This window comes from Coregonus clupeaformis, chromosome 17, assembly GCF_020615455.1.
Source record: "Coregonus clupeaformis isolate EN_2021a chromosome 17, ASM2061545v1, whole genome shotgun sequence".
NCBI lineage: Eukaryota > Metazoa > Chordata > Actinopteri > Salmoniformes > Salmonidae > Coregonus > Coregonus clupeaformis.
The window spans coordinates 55523558-55543991 of NC_059208.1; the positions used below are offsets into that span (position 1 = coordinate 55523558).

Sequence of the window (20434 nt, forward strand, 5' to 3'; positions counted from 1 at the left end):
ACTCACTACCGAGTTCCAAACTGCCTCTGGAAGCAACGTCAGTACAAGAACTGTTCGTCGGGAGCTTCATGAAATGGGTTTCCATGGCCGAGCAGCCAAGCGTCTTCTGGAGTGGTTTACAGCTCGCTGCCATTGGACTCTGGAGTGATGCTGAATCACGCTTCACCCTCTGGCAGTCCGACGGACGAATCTGGGTTTGGAGGATGCCAGGAGAACGCTACCAGCCCCAATGCATAGTGCCAACTGTAAAGTTTAGTGGGAGGAGAAATAATGGTCTGGGGCTGTTTTTCATAGTTCGGGCTAGGCCCTTTAGTTCCAGTGAAGGGAAATCTTAACGCTACAGCATACAATGACATTCTAGATGATTCTGTGCTTCCAACTTTGTGGCAACAGTTTGGGGAAGGCCCTTTCCTGTTTCAGCATGACAATGCCCCCGTGCACAAAGCAAGGTCCATACAGAAATTGTTTGTTGAGATCGGTGTGGAAGAACTTGACTGGCCTGCACATAGTCTTGACCTCAACCCCATCGAACACCTTTGGGGTGAATTGTAAGACCGACTGCGAGCCAGGCCTAATTGCCCTACATCAATGCCCAACCTCATTAATGTTCTTGTGGCTGAATGGAAGCAAGTCCCTGCAGCAATGTTCCAACATCTAGTGGAAAGCCTTCCCAGAAGGGTAGAGGCTGTTACAGCAGTGAAGGGGGGGACCAACTCCATATTCATTTTGGAATGAGATGTTATACGAGCAGGTGTCCACATACTTTTGCTAATGTAGCTCTCTCTCTAGATTGATCTTTTTTTTTTTTTTTACTTCAGGATATAGACATTTTAGTTTTTTTACTAAAATGTGTTGACTGTAATGTGTTTATGTTGGTTATTTGAAGCATAATTTATTTTCTTGTCATCTTTAATAAATAACTTTTTCTCTTGCAATAAAATAATAGTATCTTTTCAAAGCTTTTCATTATCACCAACTCACACATTTGTCTAGAACTCTAGATCAGTCTAGATAATAATATCCGTCATCCAGTTATACACCAGAGGAAATATCCATCAGCTTGTGTGGATTTCATCAATATTACTCTTTACTACCTCCTAGTGGACATTATATTTATTACATGCAGGAACAGGCAGGTGACTATTGGTCCATGTTTACATTTACGTCATTTAGCAGACGCTCTTATCCAGAGCGACTTACAAATTGGTGCATTCACCCTATAGCCAGTGGGATAACCACTTTACAATGTGTTTTATTTATTTTTTATTTTTTATTTTTTAAATAAATGTATTTATTTATTTTTATTTTTATTTTTTGGTGGGGGGGTAGAAGGATTACTTTATCCTATCCCAGGTATTCCTTAAAGAGGTGGGGTTTCAAATGTCTCCGGAAGGTGGTGAGTGACTCCGCTGTCCTGGCGTCGTGAGGGAGCTTGTTCCACCATTGGGGTGCCAGAGCAGCGAACAGTTTTGACTGGGCTGAGCGGGAACTGTGCTTCCGCAGAGGAAGGGGAGCCAGCAGGCCAGAGGTGGATGAACGCAATGCCCTCGTTTGGGTGTAGGGACTGATCAGAGCCTGAAGGTACAGAGGTGCCGATCCCCTCACAGCTCCATAGGCAAGCACCATGGTCTTGTAACAGATGCGAGCTTCAACTGGAAGCCAGTGGAGTGTGCGGAGGAGCGGGGTGACGTGAGAGAACTTGGGAAGGTTGAACACCAGACGGGCTGCGGCATTCTGGATGAGTTGTAGGGGTTTAATGGCACAGGCAGGGAGCCCAGCCAACAGCGAGTTGCAGTAATCCAGACGGGAGATGACAAGTGCCTGGATTAGGACCTGTGCCGCTTCCTGTGTAAGGCAGGGTCGTACTCTCCGAATGTTGTAGAGCATGAACCTGCAGGATCGGGTCACGTCTATTCTCTTGCCAGTCTACAGTAAAGCCTACGTCTGCCTGAGTACCATCTACCCTCCTCTTTCTGACTCCATCTTCACCTGCAGGAAGTCCAGACTCCTCTGTCAAAAGTGGTTTGCAATTAGGCATGCAGCCACGCCGACTATCGGAGGGGAAATGGATGGGGTTAATAGGTAGGGCCAGGTGTCTGGGACTGGGTGGAATATTTGCGGTAATTATCAGCCAATGTTAAGCTCTCTGGTGATGTGTTCAAAAATCTCCAACTGTCATGCAAGGTGGATGGGAATGACGTCAGCTTATCCTCCGAACGCCTTCATTGTCTCTTTAATTGTAAAATTGAGACTGGTCACAAAGTTACGTTTATTGTCCACCACGATGAAATCAGGGAGGGGACTGTGGCTCCGTCTCCATTGATTCTTTAGTCACACGGCGATCTCAGACAGCACTGGCCTGATTTTGACAACTTGGGTGAATTATGCGTCTTGCCATTGAGATCAAAGTTACACTAATTGGCCAGATGAAAATACAAGTTTGAAAATACAAACTTTGAAAAGTCATGCCCCTCACCCTGTTTGACCTGAAGTCATGAAATTCAGTACGTAGGTCCCTCTCCTCACAAGGAACACATTTTCCTCTGTGATGGTCCACAGTGATGGATTTTCCGCCGTTTAGAATTTTGTGAAAAACACTTACAACGCTGCTCTTCTGGCACCGAATGACCGATCTGCACGAAACTTGATATGTGGCATTTAGGTTCAAAGGTCTCAGACTAGTACCTAAAACAACATGGCTGCTATTGACCAATAAACATTCACGTGGGCGTGGTCTGTCAGATGAATGCATATAAATCAAAGATATTCGTATTGTAACGATTTTGTACACCTGTTGCAAACGCTGTCAAGACTCAACATATGCAAGAACATTCATGTCGACCACATGGTGGAGCTATAATGGGTGCATGTTTTATATCTTGATGTCTTTGCCTCAGAGTGCTGAAATTTTGCACACGTGCTCAGGGATATGAGTCTAGCTAACCCACACGATATTTCAGACACCACTGGCTCGATTTTGACGAAACTTGGGTGAATGATATGTCTTTCCATAGAGATCCGTCAATTACGAAATGACACTGATAGGTACAAGGGGCACTGCGTCATTCGTCAGCCTTGTTTTATTTTATTGCTGCAGATTTCAGCACCACTTGCATCACTCAAATCGAACACTGATCTTAAGTTTGGCAATGCCAAGAGACACAAACAAAGGAGGACAAGAAAGGGTTAAGCAAGAAAATTGGCACATTTGTGTGTTTATGCTATTGCAAAGGCACACTGGAACAAATTTGAAACCTTTAAATCATTGTCTGGAACTGCTGTGGTCTGGTGGGGGGGGATCTGGGCCTTCAGCACACCAGGCAGAAGTTAATGTGGCTGCTGGAGGCTTTATGGTCCCTGGGAGAGTCCCCTGGTGCAGCGGCCGGCCGTGGCCAGCTCACTGATCGGGCCAGCTCTGCCGTCGGCCGGCCAGTCGGTCCGCGTTCTCGGCGTGTGAGTGGGTGGGAGATGGAGATAAAATGGGGTTAGAGTGGGGGAGGAAAGGGGAGGAAAGGGGAGACTAAGACTAGAGGGGGGGGTGGCTCATCTTACAGTAACCAGGAAGGCTTTGCTCCTAACGCACCCACGCAGGATCTGTGGTCTTCAGAAGCGTCTGGGCCACTTCCACTGTGGGTTACAGCTGTCTCCTCCATCCACCAGCCATTAAAGTGGAGAGGTGGAGGGATGTGAGGTTAGGGGTCAAATTCAGGGTGGACGTGGGGGAATGGTATCCAAGAAAAAAAGACAAAGTGCATCCCCTTTGTTTACTCGATGTAGTCCCTTAATACACTTAACACCTCCCCGCTAATACAACCCCCACCCCCGTTAACTTTTGACAAGTTTCCCTGGGACCTGTGTGAGGGTTGTGTAGCAGAGTTGACCCCAGGATGACCCCTCTCTCTGGACGGAGGTGCTGTAGCAGGCCAAGCCAGGGACAGGGAGCCTAAGTGGGCTTATCGTTTGGGTTTTGCTCCCAATTAAGTGGAAGTGTGAACGGGACGTGAATGCCTTCTGATGGATCCATTCGAGCTTCACCCTATAACTCAAATGATGCAGCATGGTATTGATGAACCTGGGGCCCGCTTGCGTTCGCTTTGGAGCGTTAAAAACAAGTTGTTGCCCTGTGTGTGTGTTTGTGTCTGAACTACAGTGTGTTGGCGTACACGTGGGTGTGTGTTTGTGTCTGAACTACAGTGTGTTGGCGTACACGTGGGTGTGTGCGGCCATCGTGTGTGAATGTGCTCGGAACAGAAAGGCCTGCAGGAGATTCGAGCCAGAGATTATGAATTTGAATGATTTTGTCAATTACCAGCCATAACCCTGGGGTACGCCAACACATTTTGGGTGTCAAGACGTTCATTTGAATGTCCCTACTAAGAGCATTATTTATGGGGGAAAAGAATGTCCTTTTCTTTTGGCTTCTCCTGACTGACTTCATGCAGTGCCTTCCTATCCTCAGCCTCTCTATCCTGACTGACTCCATGCAGTGCCTTCCCGTCCTCAGCGCCTCTCTCTCGTCGGCGGTTGTGGTCAGATGGGCTCCGGGCCAGGCTCAGCTAGAAGTCCAGTCCACTGCTTGTTTTCAAGCTGCATGATCCACTCTGCGAGCCCTTCTCTTTTGGCTGGTCTGTCGCACATCATCTGGACGTGGTCTCGTACTCTCTCCCTCCACCCCCGCCCTGCAACCTCATCCCTGTAACAGTAAACACATTAGCTTGGTCATCCTCCAACAGACTTGTAGCGTAGCCAGGAAGCCCACTCTTCTATCCAGTCTTCTATTTTACAAGTGTTGGCTTCCGTGTTGTGGAGTAAACAAGCTTCCGTGTTGTGGAGTAAACAAGCTTCCGTGTTGTGGAGTAAACAAGCTTCCGCGTTGTGGAGTAAACAAGCTTCCGTGTTGTGGAGTAAACAAGCTTCCGTGTTGTGGAGTAAACAAGCTTCCCTCTTGGCTTTCTTAAACTGCCTCCTACGCAAACCCCACTTCACCTTGTTTGTTCAGTTCAAGAGGAGGCTACAGCAGAGAGAAACTCAGGTCTGACTGAAATCCCCTGGGCGTAAAAATGCATTCAATATTAAAACTGGGCCCAGGCAGCTCTTTCTTGATGGGGATTTAACTAGGCATCCGGGAGGAAGTGTTTCACTTAGAGCTGCAGGCCAAAAGATACCATGACCCACCGAAGGCATAAATCATAGCAGGTTACTCACCTGCCCGTCACTGCCTCTGGGGGAATGAGCATGCAACCTCAAATAACTTCTCTTCCTCCCTCTATCCCTCTATCTCCTCGTCTCAAAGCAGTTCATTCCCCCCTTCCATGCATCCATCCCGCCCTCCCTTGCGTCCCTCTATCCCCTCGTTCCTTTTAAGAGAGCCTTTGACGGCTCTGCGTCTGTGTGACTGATGGCTCACAGTAAAGCACGTCCAGTGGTGGGTCCCTGGATCCTTTCATCCTCGCTGGCCTTCCACTCACACAGGATGTGCCTTTCGGGTGACTGCTCCTCCATGTGTGTGAATCATGCAAAGGAAGCTGTGTACTGAATGCAATAAATAAATGGGAATCCTAAAACATGGAAACTGTCATCGAGCCATAAAGGACATCAAATGATCAGTCGTCCCTTCAAGCCGGCAGGAAGTTGTATTTCCTAAAACTGCTTTTATTTTACTTATTTTACAGGTCTGACAGAGTTGATTGGCTGTCACGCATCAGTTTTTGTTTTGTTTTGATAATTAGACATAAAAAAAAGTACCAGAAATTGTTCGCATAGCAACCGGTTGCTATGAACTCTAAATGTAATTCCTTGGTGTCTTGTTTTTCATATTAGCAGCCGGACGAAAAAACTGCATCAAAGCAGAAGAGGAAGATGAAGAAAGACGAAGGAGTCTCTATGAATGACAGAGGAGAGAAGGGACTGACCACCACCTTCCAGGGACTGACCACCACTTTCCAGGGACTGACCACCACCCAGCAGGGGGACGAGTATGAACACGACACCTCCGACGAAGAGGTAAGGTCATTATTTTAACATGGAAATGCTGCTGAGACAAACCTTGCATTTGTCACTATTTGTTTTCTTTCTTTTTGTTTGAGTGGTCATTTGACTAGCACTTCTAGATGTATTTGGATGCCTAACATATTAGGGATTTGGTATGGAAATAAGCTGATAATTTGCCCTCCTAAAGGCCATGAGGTGCTGTTCCTTAACTACCCAGTCCAGAGTCGGTTGGGAGGTTGAAGTAATGTGCTTTATCAGAACCATCGTGTATTAATTGTCCTCAAAGTTTGTACGGCTATTTGGTCCATGACATGACCAGGAACATATCCTCCAGTGAGAACACACACATACACACACATTTTCTAAAGGCCTATATTCTAGAAATAAGATGCACTCTGAGTGCAAAAGAAAAAGTGACAATTTCATTGATTTGAATGAATAGATTTAGCAGATTGTAGTGAAACACACTAACCACCATGCATTGTTGTAGCTACAGTACAAGGTGACGCGGATCAAAGAATCTGCTCCTGCTGTAGTGCTTCCTATTCCGCTGCTGTTCTGATCCCTGCAGTCTGGTGAACATGTCTTCCCAGTCTGACTGTAGTCAGAGACTCAACAGATTGGCTTCCACTCATTCCTCATAATTGGGTTGAAAACAGACACACTGTACTTTTTTATGGTGTTGCTTTTCAAGTGAGCTCAGAAGCAGTGTATTGGTGTGCTTCATGCCACCGCAACCGAGCAGGAGATATGCAGGACGGAGAGTTTTCGTTATTTGCATGTTGGCCTATTAAAGCGTTATTTTTGTACTCTGCTATTTAATTTACAGGGTCCGTTGAGAAGCGTTGAACCCTGGCGCCCTGTGGTTTAGATAATTTGCCAGGCCATACAACCTAGAAACTGTCGGCCATCCAAAACTGTTTCTGGCAATTGGCTCTGAGATGAGGAATGTGTTGTAGCTAGTGAAGGGGACGTATTGTTCTTGGGAAGGGCTTTGCTTTTAAAAGAGAGGGAGGTGGGTTTAATGCCCTGTGAAATAATATAGGACACAACTGGAATCAAAACTGCTTACTTGATTTAGCTTATAAAGAGACTTCAGCAGAGCTTTGAATAGCTGAGGGGTTTTTAAGAGACCCGGGGCTTGTTTAAACAGAGGTGTTTCAGATTCAAGTCACTTCGTCCATAGTGGGGGCATCCATGTGTGCGAGCCAGAACCCACAGGTGTCTATGACAGATATAGCCCCTGGTTCACCCCAGACTTGACTGCCCTTGACCAGCACAAAAACATCCTGTGGCGTACGGCATTAGCATCGAACAGCCCCCGCGATATGCATCTTTTCAGGGAATTCAGGAAACAATATACACAATCAGTTAGGAAAGCAAAGGCTAACTTTTTCAAACAGAAATTTGCATCCTGTAGCACTAACTCCAAAAAGTTTTGGGACACTAAAGTCCATGGAGAATAAGAGCACCTCCTCCCAGCTGCCCACTGCACTGAGGCTAGGAAACACTGTCACTACCGATTTTAAATCTACGATAATCAAAAAATGTCAACAAGCATTTTGCTACGGCTGGCCATGCTTTCCACCTGTCTACCCCTACCCAGACCACCAGCTCTGCACCCTCCGCTGCAACTTGCCCCACCCCCCCCCCGCGCTTCTCCTTCACCCAAATTCAGATAGCTGATGTTCTGAAAGAGCTGCAAAATCTGGACCCCTACAAATCAACTGGGCTAGACAATCTGGACCCTTTCTTTCTAAAATTAGCCGCCGAAATTGTCGCAACCCCTATCACCAGCCTGTTCAACCTCTCTTTCGTATCGTCTGAGATCCCCGGAGATTGGAAAGCTGCCGCGGTCATCCCCCTCTTCAAAGGGGGTGACACTCTAGATCCAAACTGTTACAGACCTATATCCATCCTGCCCTGCCTTTCAAAAGTATTTGAAAGCCAAGTTAACAAACAGATCACCGACCATTTCGAATCCCACCGTACCTTCTCCGCTATGCAATCTGGTTTCCGAGCTGGTCATGGGTATACCTCAGCCCCGCTCAAGGTCCTAAACGATATAACAACCGTGATCGATAAAAGACAGTACATTTTTTACATTTCTCGTCATTTAGCAGACGCTCTTATCCAGAGCGACTTACAGGAGCAATTAGGGTTAAGTGCCGTGCTCAAGGGCACATTGACAGATTTTTCACCAAGTAGGCTCGGGGATTAGAACCAGCGACCTTTCGGTTACTGGCACAACGCTCTTAACCACTAAGCTACCTGCCGCCCCAGCCGTCTTCATTGACCTGGCCAAGGCTTTCGACTCTGTCAATCACCGCATTCTTATTGGCAGACAAAATAGCCTTGGTTTCTCAAATGACTGCCTCGTCTGGTTCACCAACTACTTCTCAGATAGAGTTCAATGTGTCAAATCGGAGGGCCTGTTGTCTGGACCTCTGGCAGTCTCTATGGGGATGCCACAGGGTTCAATTCTCGGGCCGACTCTATTCTCTGTGTATATCAAAGATGTCGCTCTTGCTGCTGGTGACTCTCAGATCCACCTCTACGCAGACGACACCATTTTGAATACATCTGCCCCTTCATTGGACACTGTGTTAACAAACCTCCAAACAAGCTTCAATGCCATACAACACTCCTTCCGTGGCCTCCAACTGCTCTTTAACGCTAGTAAAACTAAATGCATTCTCTTCAATCGAACGCTGCTTGCACCCGCCTGCCCGACTAGAATCACTACTCTCGGCGGCTCTGACTTAGAATATGTGGACAACTACAAATACCTAGGTGTCTGGTTAGGCCATAAACTCTCCTTCCAGACTCACATTAAGCATCTCCAATCCAAAGTTAAATCTAGAATCGGCTTCCTATTTCGCAACAAAGCCTCCTTCACTCATGCTGCTAAACATGCCCTCGTAAAACTGACTATCCTACCGATCCTTGACTTCGGCGATGTCATTTACAAAATAGCTTCCAACACTCTACTCAGCAAATTGGATGTAGTCTATCACAGTGCCATCCGTTTTGTCATCAAAGCCCCATATACTACCCACCATTGTCTCCTGAGTGGCGCAGTGGTCTAAGGCACTGCATCGCAGTGCTAGCTGTGCCACTAGAGATCCTGGTTCGAATCCAGGCTCTGTCGCAGCCGGCCGTGACCGGGAGACTCATGGGCGGCGCACAATTGGCCCAGCGTCGTCCAGGGTAGGGGAGGGAATGGCTGGCAGGGATGTAGCTCAGTTGATAGAGCATGGCATTTGCAACGCCAGGGTGGTGGGTTCGATTCCCACGGGGGGCCAGTATGAAAAAAAAATATATATATATATGTATTCACTAACTGTAAGTCGCTCTGGATAAGAGCGTCTGCTAAATTACTAAAATGTGAATGTAAATGTGACCTGTACGCTCTCGTTGGCTGGCCCTCACTACATATTCGTTGCCAAACCCAATGGCTCCAGGTCATCTATAAATCCCTTCTAGGCAAATCCCAGCCTTATCTTAGCTCATTGGTCACCATAGCAACACCCACCCGTAGTATGTGTTCCAGCAGGTATATCTCACGGGTCATCCCCAAAGCCAACACCTCCTTTGGCCGCCATTCCTTCCAGTTCTCTGCTGCAAATGACTGGAACGAACTGCAAAAATCTCTGAAGCTGGAGACGCTTATCTCCCTCACTATCTTTAAGCATCACTTGTCAGAGCAGCTTACCGATCACTGCACCTGTACACATCCCATCTGTAATTAGCCCACCCAACTACCTCATCCCCATATTGTTATTTACATTGTTATTTATTTTGCTCATTTGCACCCGAGTATCTCTATTTGCACATCATCTTCTGCACATCTATCACTCCAGTGTTAATACTAAATTATAATTGTAATTATTTTGCACTATGGCCTATTTATTGGGGTGGGGTGGGGGGGATAAAAGAGTGACGGGTTTAGAGAGGAAGAGTGAACGGGAGAGGAGATGAAGAGTAGAGAGAGACGAATGGGTGGAGGGATAGAGTGAGGGAGTCAAGTAGAGGTGTTCCAGAGAGCAGCTCCCGAAGGGGCCTCTACCTGATCTTCATCCTTCCACTAATGGCATTAGCCTCCCCTCACCTACTCAGTCTAACAATACTCCTCTATGGAGAGATGGAATGAGTCTTTTCATTCTTTATCCTCTTGTTTCATTGAAGCAGATATTCTGTGTGTGTGTGTGTCCAAACTTAAGATTCCCCTTATTTAAGGATCTACTGTCTTCAACCCTTGTTAGAGTTAAAGGTTTATGGACCGTCCGACGAGAAGACAGAGGAAATGGAAAAAATCACTGGTTCCATCTTGTCATTCCGATCATTTCCCCCAGCAGCATCCTAAGACTGTCTAACCCTTGACTAGCCTATATAATCCTTCGTCTGCGCTAGTCTGTGTGGTCACTGTGTTGCTGCTGTCCCGCATGAGTGGAACCACGGTGGTCCTGGCCCATTTGGCCTGTGTTAAGTTAGCCCCCTGCCTGGGAACAGCAGGGGGCTAACAGCAGGTTCCCCCTCAGGCCTCATCTCTGTCCCGTCACAGGCAGCCCTCCGTCGGCACACAAGTTATCTACAAATAAACCGGCGGATGGTCAAAAACCTGGCTTGTTTCTTCTTCTTCTCCTTCCTTTCCTCCTTTGTAATAAAGGGCTATTTCCTGTTTCGCGGAGTGAAGCGCCTGTCCGAGGCCTCCTCGCCAGCAGGAAGGGGCTTTTTCCCCCGCAATGACTTTTCCATGTGCTCTGTGAGATGGGTGGGGGGGGAAAGAGACTTGGCTCCTGACTACGCCTCCTTCTTCCTGCCTCTGCACAGCTACTGCTCAACGGGACCTGTGCACAATGCAGGAGAACTCAGTTCGGTAGCACACTTGGAAGGGTGCGAATGAGTGGGGGACGGGGAGCTTAAGGGGAAACGCTCAATTGGGAGATTGGCAATCAGAACAGGGTTGGCAGGGCTGTCAAAGCTCTTAACAGGCTGGGAGTGTGAGCGAGTGTGTGCCCCCCGCCTTGTGGCTGTGGTCACTGCGTACTAGGCTTGTGCGGTATCCAGATTTTCATACCGACCTTATGCCATATCGGGATATTAGGTAATACTGGCACTGAACACAAGGGACGCTGTTTTCAAACCCCACTAATACTCTGTAATTCGAAGGTTAGCAGTGCTAATAAGTACATGTGAAATCCCATAGAGAATGCTAACTAAATGTTAATGAGTGCATTGCGAACATTTTATATAGTCTCTGACCTAAACTATACAAGTGACTAAAAAATGCTACCTACAGTTTGCTGCACGCACAAGCTAAATATTAGACAGCAAGGCTCTTGATCCAGGAGGGGATTCTCTGCTGTTACCAAGCGAATGCTTGATTTTTGGAAGAAGTAACTAGAAACAAAATTAGCGAACCAAATGCACAACCGCAGAGCATTTAGCACATTTTAGATATCTAGCTGGCAAACATTTAGTTGTGAATTCCATACTGTAATTAGAGCATGACAGTGAGTGGTCTCTCGTCGCTGTCTGCTTGTAAACAAACACCACGTGACCCCTGACTGGGGACTACCGGTAAGCTTCTTAATGAAAAATGATGCTTAATGAAAATGTGCTCACAGCTTAGCCTCCCGGTTGGTTGTTCTTGTGGCTGTGCTCACACAGTTTAGCCTCCCGGTTGGTTGTTCTTGTGGCTGTGCTCTCACAGTTTAGCCTCCCGGTTGGTTGTTCTTGTGGCTGTGCTCTCACAGCTTAGCCTCCCGGTTGGTTGTTCTTGTGGCTGTGCTCACAGTTTAGCCTCCCGGTTGGTTGTTCTTGTGGCTGTGCTCACAGCTTAGCCTCCCGGTTGGTTGTTCTTGTGGCTGTGCTCACAGCTTAGCCTCCCGGTTGGTTGTTCTTGTGGCTGTGCTCTCAGTTTAGCCTCCCGGTTGGTTGTTCTTGTGGCTGTGCTCTCTCAGTTTAGCCTCCCGGTTGGTTGTTCTTGTGGCTGTGCTCTCACAGCTTAGCCTCCCGGTTGGTTGTTCTTGTGGCTGTGCTCTCACAGCTTAGCCTCCCGGTTGGTTGTTCTTGTGGCTGTGCTCTCAGTTTAGCCTCCCGGTTGGTTGTTCTTGTGGCTGTGCTCTCTCAGTTTAGCCTCCCGGTTGGTTGTTCTTGTGGCTGTGCTCACAGCTTAGCCTCCCGGTTGGTTGTTCTTGTGGCTGTGCTCTCAGTTTAGCCTCCCGGTTGGTTGTTCTTGTGGCTGTGCTCTCACAGCTTAGCCTCCCGGTTGGTTGTTCTTGTGGCTTTGCTCTCACAGCTTAGCCTCCCGGTTGGTTGTTCTTGTGGCTGTGCTCTCACAGCTTAGCCTCCCGGTTGGTTGTTCTTGTGGCTTTGCTCTCACAGCTTAGCCTCCCGGTTGGTTGTTCTTGTGGCTGTGCTCTCAGCTTAGCCTCCCGGTTGGTTGTTCTTGTGGCTGTGCTCTCAGTTTAGCCTCCCGGTTGGTTGTTCTTGTGGCTGTGCTCTCAGCTTAGCCTCCCGGTTGGTTGTTATTGTGGCTGTGCTCTCACAGTTTAGCCTCCCGGTTGGTTGTTCTTGTGGCTGTGCTCACAGCGTAGCCTCCCAGTTAGCTGTTCTTGTTAAGCTCGGCACGGGAAGTTAGAGCGCTTTTGGACAACAAGGCACTCAACCGTGAATTTGATGGACCACAGACAAACCTAATATGTCTGGGTCCTTCGGCAGTCACTTGGACGGCTCTCTTGAAGGATGCATTGATATTTAGGACATCCATGATGTAGGCCCCCACCTCTACACTCCCCATCCCAGATCCTGTCTACTTAGTCTGGGTATCCCTGCCAAGCCGCCCCTATGATGAAAACCCAGCTCTGGGTGTTGGTCCAGCGTGGTGGGCCTCTTGCATACCTGAGCTCTTTTGTTGTGCTAGTAGTAGACATGATGAAATCACTATGTTTTTTGTTTCTCTCTCAGCAAAGCTGTTTTTCTGTGAGATTACGACACAAGGGTACATTACATCACAATTTTAAGTTACCAATCAATCAGCGTCAGACCTACAGTAAAGCCTTGTTCCCGTGTTGCCAACTGTAGGCACATGAAACTCCTAGGCCTACGTGTTTGGTGCACTCAACTATTTGACCTGGCATAATATCTGTTTTAGTGTGTGCATTACTGACAGAGCGTTATGTTGGACATCTTTGACTTTATGGAGATTTGTCTTTGTAAGTCGGACTGTACGAGTCATGTTGAGGATCATATCTGGCAATCGCTTTGAGCGGTTCAGCGCTTGGCGAACTCCAGAGCAGATAGCAATGGCCCATTTGAAGTGAGGGGTGGGCTCAGGACAGGGGAGAGGGAGATGCATACTTTGCAGCCATTTAACCTCTCCACCTGACAACCTTGGATTACCCTGCAAGGCAGTGCTGCTTGACTTACCAGCAGGTCCACAGGAACAGAACACCTTTCAGCCCGTCTTTTGAGTGCACCGTTCGGTGTAGAACCAACATCCATGCCAAGACGTGAGTTTCCTGAGAGTGAATTCGTATCTACACGCACGGCACAATTGTGTGATCCTATCTGCTTCAGGAAAGCTGTTCCTCTGTCAAAACTCTCAGATGCTCGGGAGCGAGCAGCCTGTAGGAGGTGGCTTATTTTCATTTAATTACCAACCATAACAAACAGGCTCTCTACGATGTGTTAGGTGTCCCATTTTAACCATGAGCTAAGAGACCAGACTCATATTCTCCTCCACGTCCTCCTCCTCCACCTCTTCCACCCTCCTCCTTCACCCTCCTCTCGGAAATCTGATGAAACCAGATTTTGAAAAGGGGGATGGAAATAGAGCCTCTCATGTCTGGAAGTGAGTTTTTTCCGCTAAATTTTAGTAATCCCAAAGTTTAATTTTGTGATTGGGATGTCTCCAGGTGGCGGTTTCTAATTCCTTCCAGATGGTATCCACCGCAATCCCAGTCGAATTCGTGATGGCAGTTAATTTCTTTCAAAGCAGGGATTTTCACAGACTCTCTTTCGGACTGGGACTGGCGGCTCTCTGATTGGATGAGGGAGACCAGACCACAGCGTCCTCCTCTCTGTTTTTATTAGCACCTCTGATTGACAGCAGACAGGGAGAGAGGGTGGTTCTATTTCCAGTGTTGAAATCTCGGCCCAGCTAGAGAGGACAGGACACGGTGTGATCTGGACCCAGTGTCCCCTTGACTGAGTAGGTCAAACTCTCCTTCACCTCCCTCCCTTTGTCTCCCTCTGCTCTTTCCCTCCGTCACTCCCTCCCTCCCTCCTCTGTCCTCAGTGTTCAGCCACGATGCGCTGATTGAGCCAGAGTCTCATCGGGAACAGCTTGTTACCTAAAGTCAAAATAAATGTTTTCAGGTTCCTCCTGGGTGTTGTAGCTATGATAAAATGTATCAAAAACCTGCCTGTGTGGATTAGGAAAAAGAGAGCTGGATATCAACTCAGAGGCATGTTTAGCTATCAGTGCTGCAGCAGAGTTTGCTGGCTGTTCCTCAGCTAAACTGAGGCCATGGCATTGGTCTTGGTCCCTCCGTAGCTCCTCCCAGGTCCCTCTTCCCCATTTATTGAGTTAAGAGCTGTCACGGAGGGAAGTCCGTGGTTTCCTCTGGCCATGAAATCAAATCGATTTAAGGGAACGTGGACCAGGGGGTCTATTTCAACACAACCCTAGCCCAGGAAGGGGCCTGAGGAGCACCCCTACTCCCAGTACATGGAGGGTCTACATATATCAGATATCTTATATGTTCCAGGAGACCAGCACCAATAACTTGGGTGTGAGTGCTACCTTTTTTAAATGGAGAAAGCAGCCAACAAAGTGCTCAGCATATGTGGGAACTCCTTCAAGACTGTTGGAAAAGCATTCCAGGTGAAGCTGGTTGAGAGAATGCCAAGAGTGTGCAAAGCTGTCATCAAGGCAAAGGGCGGCTATTTGAAGAATCTCAAATATAAAATATATTTGGATTTATTTTAATACTTTTTTGGTTACTAAATTATTACATATGTGTTATTTCATAGTTTTGATATCTTCACTATTATTCTACAATGTAGAAAATAGTAAAAATAAAGAAAAACCCTTGAATGAGTAGGTGTTCTAAAACTTTTGACTGGTAGTGTATGTATGGAGAGGATGTTTCAACGCTGTGGTCTAGTCATGCCGTGATTAAACGGGTGGCCCCATGCCCTGTACAGAGTTCCTCTAGTCTACAGCATTGAACTGTGCTTCTCTACCCCACTCCTGTTCATTCAGTTACTTTCAGTCCAACCAACCTCCCTCCCTCCCCAAATATTAAGTATTTTTTATATTTTTACAAGCAGTAAAGTCCATGTTGCCTCAAGAGTTATGGCCATACACCGCAAGCCAGGTACATCAGCAGCGGTCAGAGAATGGGGCCTTGCGTTCGGCGGCTGAAATGAAATAACCATTGCCAGCCCTCAGCGGCCACTAAAACTTCCTTTTTATGGAAGCCAATGTAGCCGTCAGGAATGGTGGAAGTGCCGTTGGTTGGTTACGCCTTAACCCAAAGACATAATCAACCCTATTTTTCCAATATCTGCGTCTGATTTCAACTAGAACTTATTCGCTTACAATGGAGTATACCCTTCTTTGTTTCTCTCTTTTTTACTAGAGGAACAACCAGACCTGACGTTTAAATATGGCATAGGGTCTTTTGTTTAGCTGTTTTCCCCCTCAGCCATTTGGATGACATTTTCCTGGAAGAGACACGGCCATGGTTTTTATGAAATGTCTGCTGCGGCACTATTTAAAAAAATAAAAAATAATAATCTGTAGTTTTGTTCTAGAATCCATTCTTAAAGATGTATCAATTTGAACCTAATAGAACGTGGGTGGTGTTCTGTTACCAGCATTAGGCAGTAGGAGATTCAGAAGGATTCCTTAAGGAGCCTTCTAGGCCCTTCTCCCTCCTCCTCTGACTCCCTCTCTCATACTGTGTTGCCATCCAGATGGATGACATGACGCTAAACCAATATTTCTCTCTCTTTGAGGGTGTTAGTCTCAATATATTATGAAACCAGCTATACCAAAGTAGAGTTGTTTTTTTTCTTCAGTCCAACCCATTTTGAGGATTTTTACCTGGGTTAAGAATCTTATGTGAATACCATGCCTGTCCATCTGTGACTCTGAGAGAGATTTCCACTTGGGACCACTCATTTTTGTCATCGCTCAAATGGCTTCCGGTCCATAGAGTTCTTGGAAATGTTCCGAAGTCTAGACCTCCTTCCAGCCACCTGGTCTCATTTTACCCCCCACAATAGTTAACCCATACCCAGCCAGTATGGAATTTAAGTCGATCCACATATTCGGTGTGGTCATCTGAATGCAGCCAGCCCTACGGTCGGTGCTGACGTGTTTGACACAGACCCTGAAACAGTGTCATGATTGATGGAGTCACCTTAGCAGGTTACCTAGTAGATGCATTCAGTGTCTCATCAAACAATCTGATATTGATCAGTGAACCCTGTGTGCTGTGCTGCTCTGGGCCCCGGGCCAAAGAAAGGGCCATCAGAGGCCTCCGAGGAGAGGACCAGGTCTGCCATTTGTATTGGCCCAGGATAAACTACTTACCAAACCGTTCCTGTCCTAGGGACACAAAGGTTTGCATTCAAGCTCTGCTGCACTGCTGAAATCAATATGGTGAAAAAATTGACAGATATGTAGTAAATCATGTGGAATCTTGGACTGTCACTGCGCTGTCAGGAGGAAATCTCTTTTTAATAGTCTATTTAAGGAGAAGCAGGGTTGTGTTTTTCTAAGTCGGAGGGGGAATGTTGATCCAGAGTCTGGGGGTCTGGGTGGAGGGTGGTCTTGAGAAGTGGCTGGGTGAATGGCGTGCTGCTGTGACAGAGCAAACCTGGGCCGTGGCGTACCGGACCCTTGCAGGTGCGCAGAGGTGGGGGGTGTTTTTAGGAGGAGGGGTTGTGAGTGTGGGGCTGCCAGAGCAGCCACCTGTTGTTCCGTAGTTTTTAGGACTTCCTTTCATCCGGTCTTCAGCACGGCTCCCAGTTGGCCCAGTGTGTGTCCGGTTGTCAGAAGGGCTGATTGAAACCAACTGCCAGCGGGGGCTGCCATGTGTTTCAGTTGGAAGGGGGAAGTTTGGAGATGGAGGGGTGGGATTGTGAGGCAAAACCCTGGGGAGGGAAGCGGGGGACAGGGTTTGAGTGAAGAGAGAGTTTGGGGGGGGCAAGCTGAAAGCTTGAAGCGCTCATCTTCGGCACAGCTGAGAGATGAGCTGTCTAGACTGCTTTATTTTTCATTTACACCAGGCCGGCTCCCCCACTCTCTCTCCCCTCTCAGAGCGGCAGAATTTCTACACAGAGACTGGGGTTGTAAAAGTCTGTTACGGCTCTGGGTCTGCTAGGAAGAAAATGAGGAAGAGAGTAGTGTGGCAGAAAAGCTGTCCTCACCTCGACTCCCTTCTGTCTTTATCCTCTCTCCCTCTGTTCCTCTCATAAAAAGTATTCCCTCTATGTATCTGCTCTGGCAACGCCCCTCATTTTTACTTGAAAATATGCCTTTGTGCCATTAAAACCTGGTGGTGGCCGTGGGGGGGGCGGAAATGAACGGAATTGACGTCACTGGGATATTGGCGTTTATGGTTAGTTGGGAAATCTGCGTTCTCCGAGGCGAGCAAGCGAGGGATCGCCTGGTTCTCTTTTTACCCAGTGTCTTTATCTTCTGTCATAGCTGTGGGCTTTAGCAGAGGGGAGGGAGAGGGAAGCTTCAGGGCATCATTAGATATTTCATTTCCAATAAATAACTACTTTCTCTGAATGATGTACCGGACACTTTCGCCCAGGTGGAAAAACCATTTTCAAATAAACCTGGACGGGCTCAGTAGGAATGCAAAGTTTCCACATGCCGTTCTCACTCCAAGGTTAAACCGCGTGTACGAGGATCCTCCAGAGTATTTATCTATCGAGTTAGCGTGTTGCGTGGTCCACACAGTGGCCTGGCTCGACAGCCACGGCAAGCAGCCGCTACACTCCGCCTCACTAGGAATAATGAGTGCCTGACCTCGCCGCGACCTCTCTCAGAAATTGTGGTTTTGCTATTTTGCAAAATAATGAACAGATTTATTTTTATAGGCCCCGGTTCCTACAGGACGACCGTATAGTATAAGACGTTGGAAATTTAAAAGTGGGAGGAGGAGGTAGGGACCCCTGGTTTCCTGGTCTCCAGCAGATGAGGGACTCGTCTGGCGGAGCTAAGGGTCTTCTGCGTCGCTAAGTCTAGGTTTCTGCACCCGACATCCACCATCCACCCCCTTGTGGTTAGCCCAAGCCCTGTGTAGGGTGGGCCGCCCACCCCCGGCCCCCCTCACAGTCATCCTCTCATTGGGCTTTGACTGGAGAGCAGCCGGCTGATGTTGAACAGAGCTTCTACGGTCTACAGACATGAGTCTCAATGGGCTGGCTGGCTTTTGTCTGCTAACGGCTAACCATTCCCTAGGCCTAAATGGGTTCCATAGGGATTTAGAAGAGACAGACCGACCAACGTCACCATTTCCAACCCCATAGGTAGCTTACCCTGATTCATCATAACTGTTCCCAACGCCATACAGAAACAGTACTCTCTGGTGTTCATCTGTATGGGAGGCTTCACTTCACTTGTTGTCTGATTACTCCTGCCCTGTACTCTGTCTCTTTGAAGCGCCACATAGATTATTCTGTCTTTCTGTCTCTACAGCAGCAGACAGAGGAACAGGAACAGACAGTATTTTACTTGGAAGTGTAACAGGTGAAAACCGTGTACTTCTAAGATTGAAGTAGTCAAATTCTGCCGCCCAGTACATTTGCATTCGCTAACCAGTGTTGGTGCCACAACGTGGGCTGAAATGATCTCTAGATTTCCCTACACTAAGGAACAGTAGCTATGTTTCCATCCAATTGGCGACAGATTTTCATGCAAATATTCAAAAATCTGCATCAAGAAAATGTGTGCATTTTCCTACCAGTAGTGTGTTTCCACTAACCGGACCTGTTGTGGATTAAAATCAGTGCGTGATGACATGGTGCACACAAAATGTACTTTTCCACTTAAGTTTTCATGTACCGAATAAAAATACAACGTTCAATGTGTTCAATATGATGGTTATTATATCAATATTTGCGCATAAAGTCGTTTCCACCACCATTTCTTGCATAAATAATTGTACAGACGCAAAGAGAGCCCACCATGCTGGAAACGTGGTTAGTGTCATGTTCTTAATGCAAATGTCAGCTTTTAACGCAAATCCTGTATGCATCTTGGCGGCATCTGGGGCGGCAGGTAGCCTAGTGGTTAGCGAGGCGTGCCAGCAGCCGAAGGGTTGCCAGTGCGAATCCCGGGTCAACAGGAAAAATCTGTTGGGAAGTGAGTTGGCAACCGGAGGGTTGCTGGTATCAAATCCTAGATGCCACTGCCTGCCGTTGTGCCCTTGAGCAAGGCACTTAACCCCCCACAACAACAGCTGCCTGGGCACCCAGTGTGGCAATTTTTACAATTGTTTACATTGTAGAATAATAGTGAAGACATCAACTATGAAATAACACTTATGAAATCATTTAGTAACCAAAAAAGTGTTAAACAAACCTTTGCTGTTGTTCTGGGATTGATTTGCACTTTTTGCACCAAAGTACGTTCATCTCTAGGAGACAGAACGCGTCTCCTTCCTGAGCGGTATGACGGCTGCGTGGCCCATGGTGTTTATACTTGCTTACTATTGTTTGTACAGATGAACGTGGTACCTTCAGGCGTTTGGAAATTGCTCCCAAGGATGAACCAGACTTGTGGAGATCTACAAAGTTTTTTCTGAGGTCTTGACTGATTTCTTTTGATTTTCCCATGATATCAAGCAAAGAGACACTGAGTTTGAAGGTAGGCCTTGAAATACATCCACAGCTACACCTCCAATTGACTCAAATGATGTCAATTAGCCTATCAGGAGCTTCTAAAGCCATGACATCATTTTCTGGAATTTTCCAAGCTGTTTAAAGGCACAGTCAACTTAGTGTATGTAAACTTCTGACCCACTGGAATTGTGATACAGTGAATTATAAGTGAAATCATCTGTCTGTAAACAATTGTTGGAAAAATTACTTGTGTCATGCACAAAGTAGATGTCCTAACCGACTTCCCAAAACTATAGTTTGTTAACAAGAAATGTGTGGAGTGGTTGAAAAACGAGTTTTAATGACTCCAACCTAAGTGGATGTAAACTTCCAACTTCAACTGTATGTGGGAACTCCTTCAAGACTGTTGGAAAAGCATTCCAGGTGACTACCTCATGAAGCTGGTTGAGAGAATGCTAAGAGTGTGCAAAGCTGTCAAGGCAAACGGTGGCTATTTGAAAAATCTAAAATCTAAAATAAATATATTTTGATTTGTTTAGCACTTTTTTGGTTACTACATGAATAC

General features: G+C 47.0%; 1 protein-coding gene across 2 annotated transcripts in view; it reads left to right on the top strand.

Annotated features, from left to right (window-relative positions):
* Positions 1-20434, top strand: part of LOC121586764 (ribosome biogenesis protein bop1) — a 96796-nt gene that overhangs the window by 6814 nt on the left and 69548 nt on the right. Inside the window, exon 3 of one of the 2 annotated variants that reach the window (XM_041903731.1) lies at positions 5821-6003. In XM_041903731.1, the coding sequence (XP_041759665.1) occupies positions 5821-6003 (183 nt within the window). The remainder of the gene's footprint in view (positions 1-5820; positions 6004-20434) is intronic. The other variant, XM_041903732.1, reaches the window with a different exon arrangement.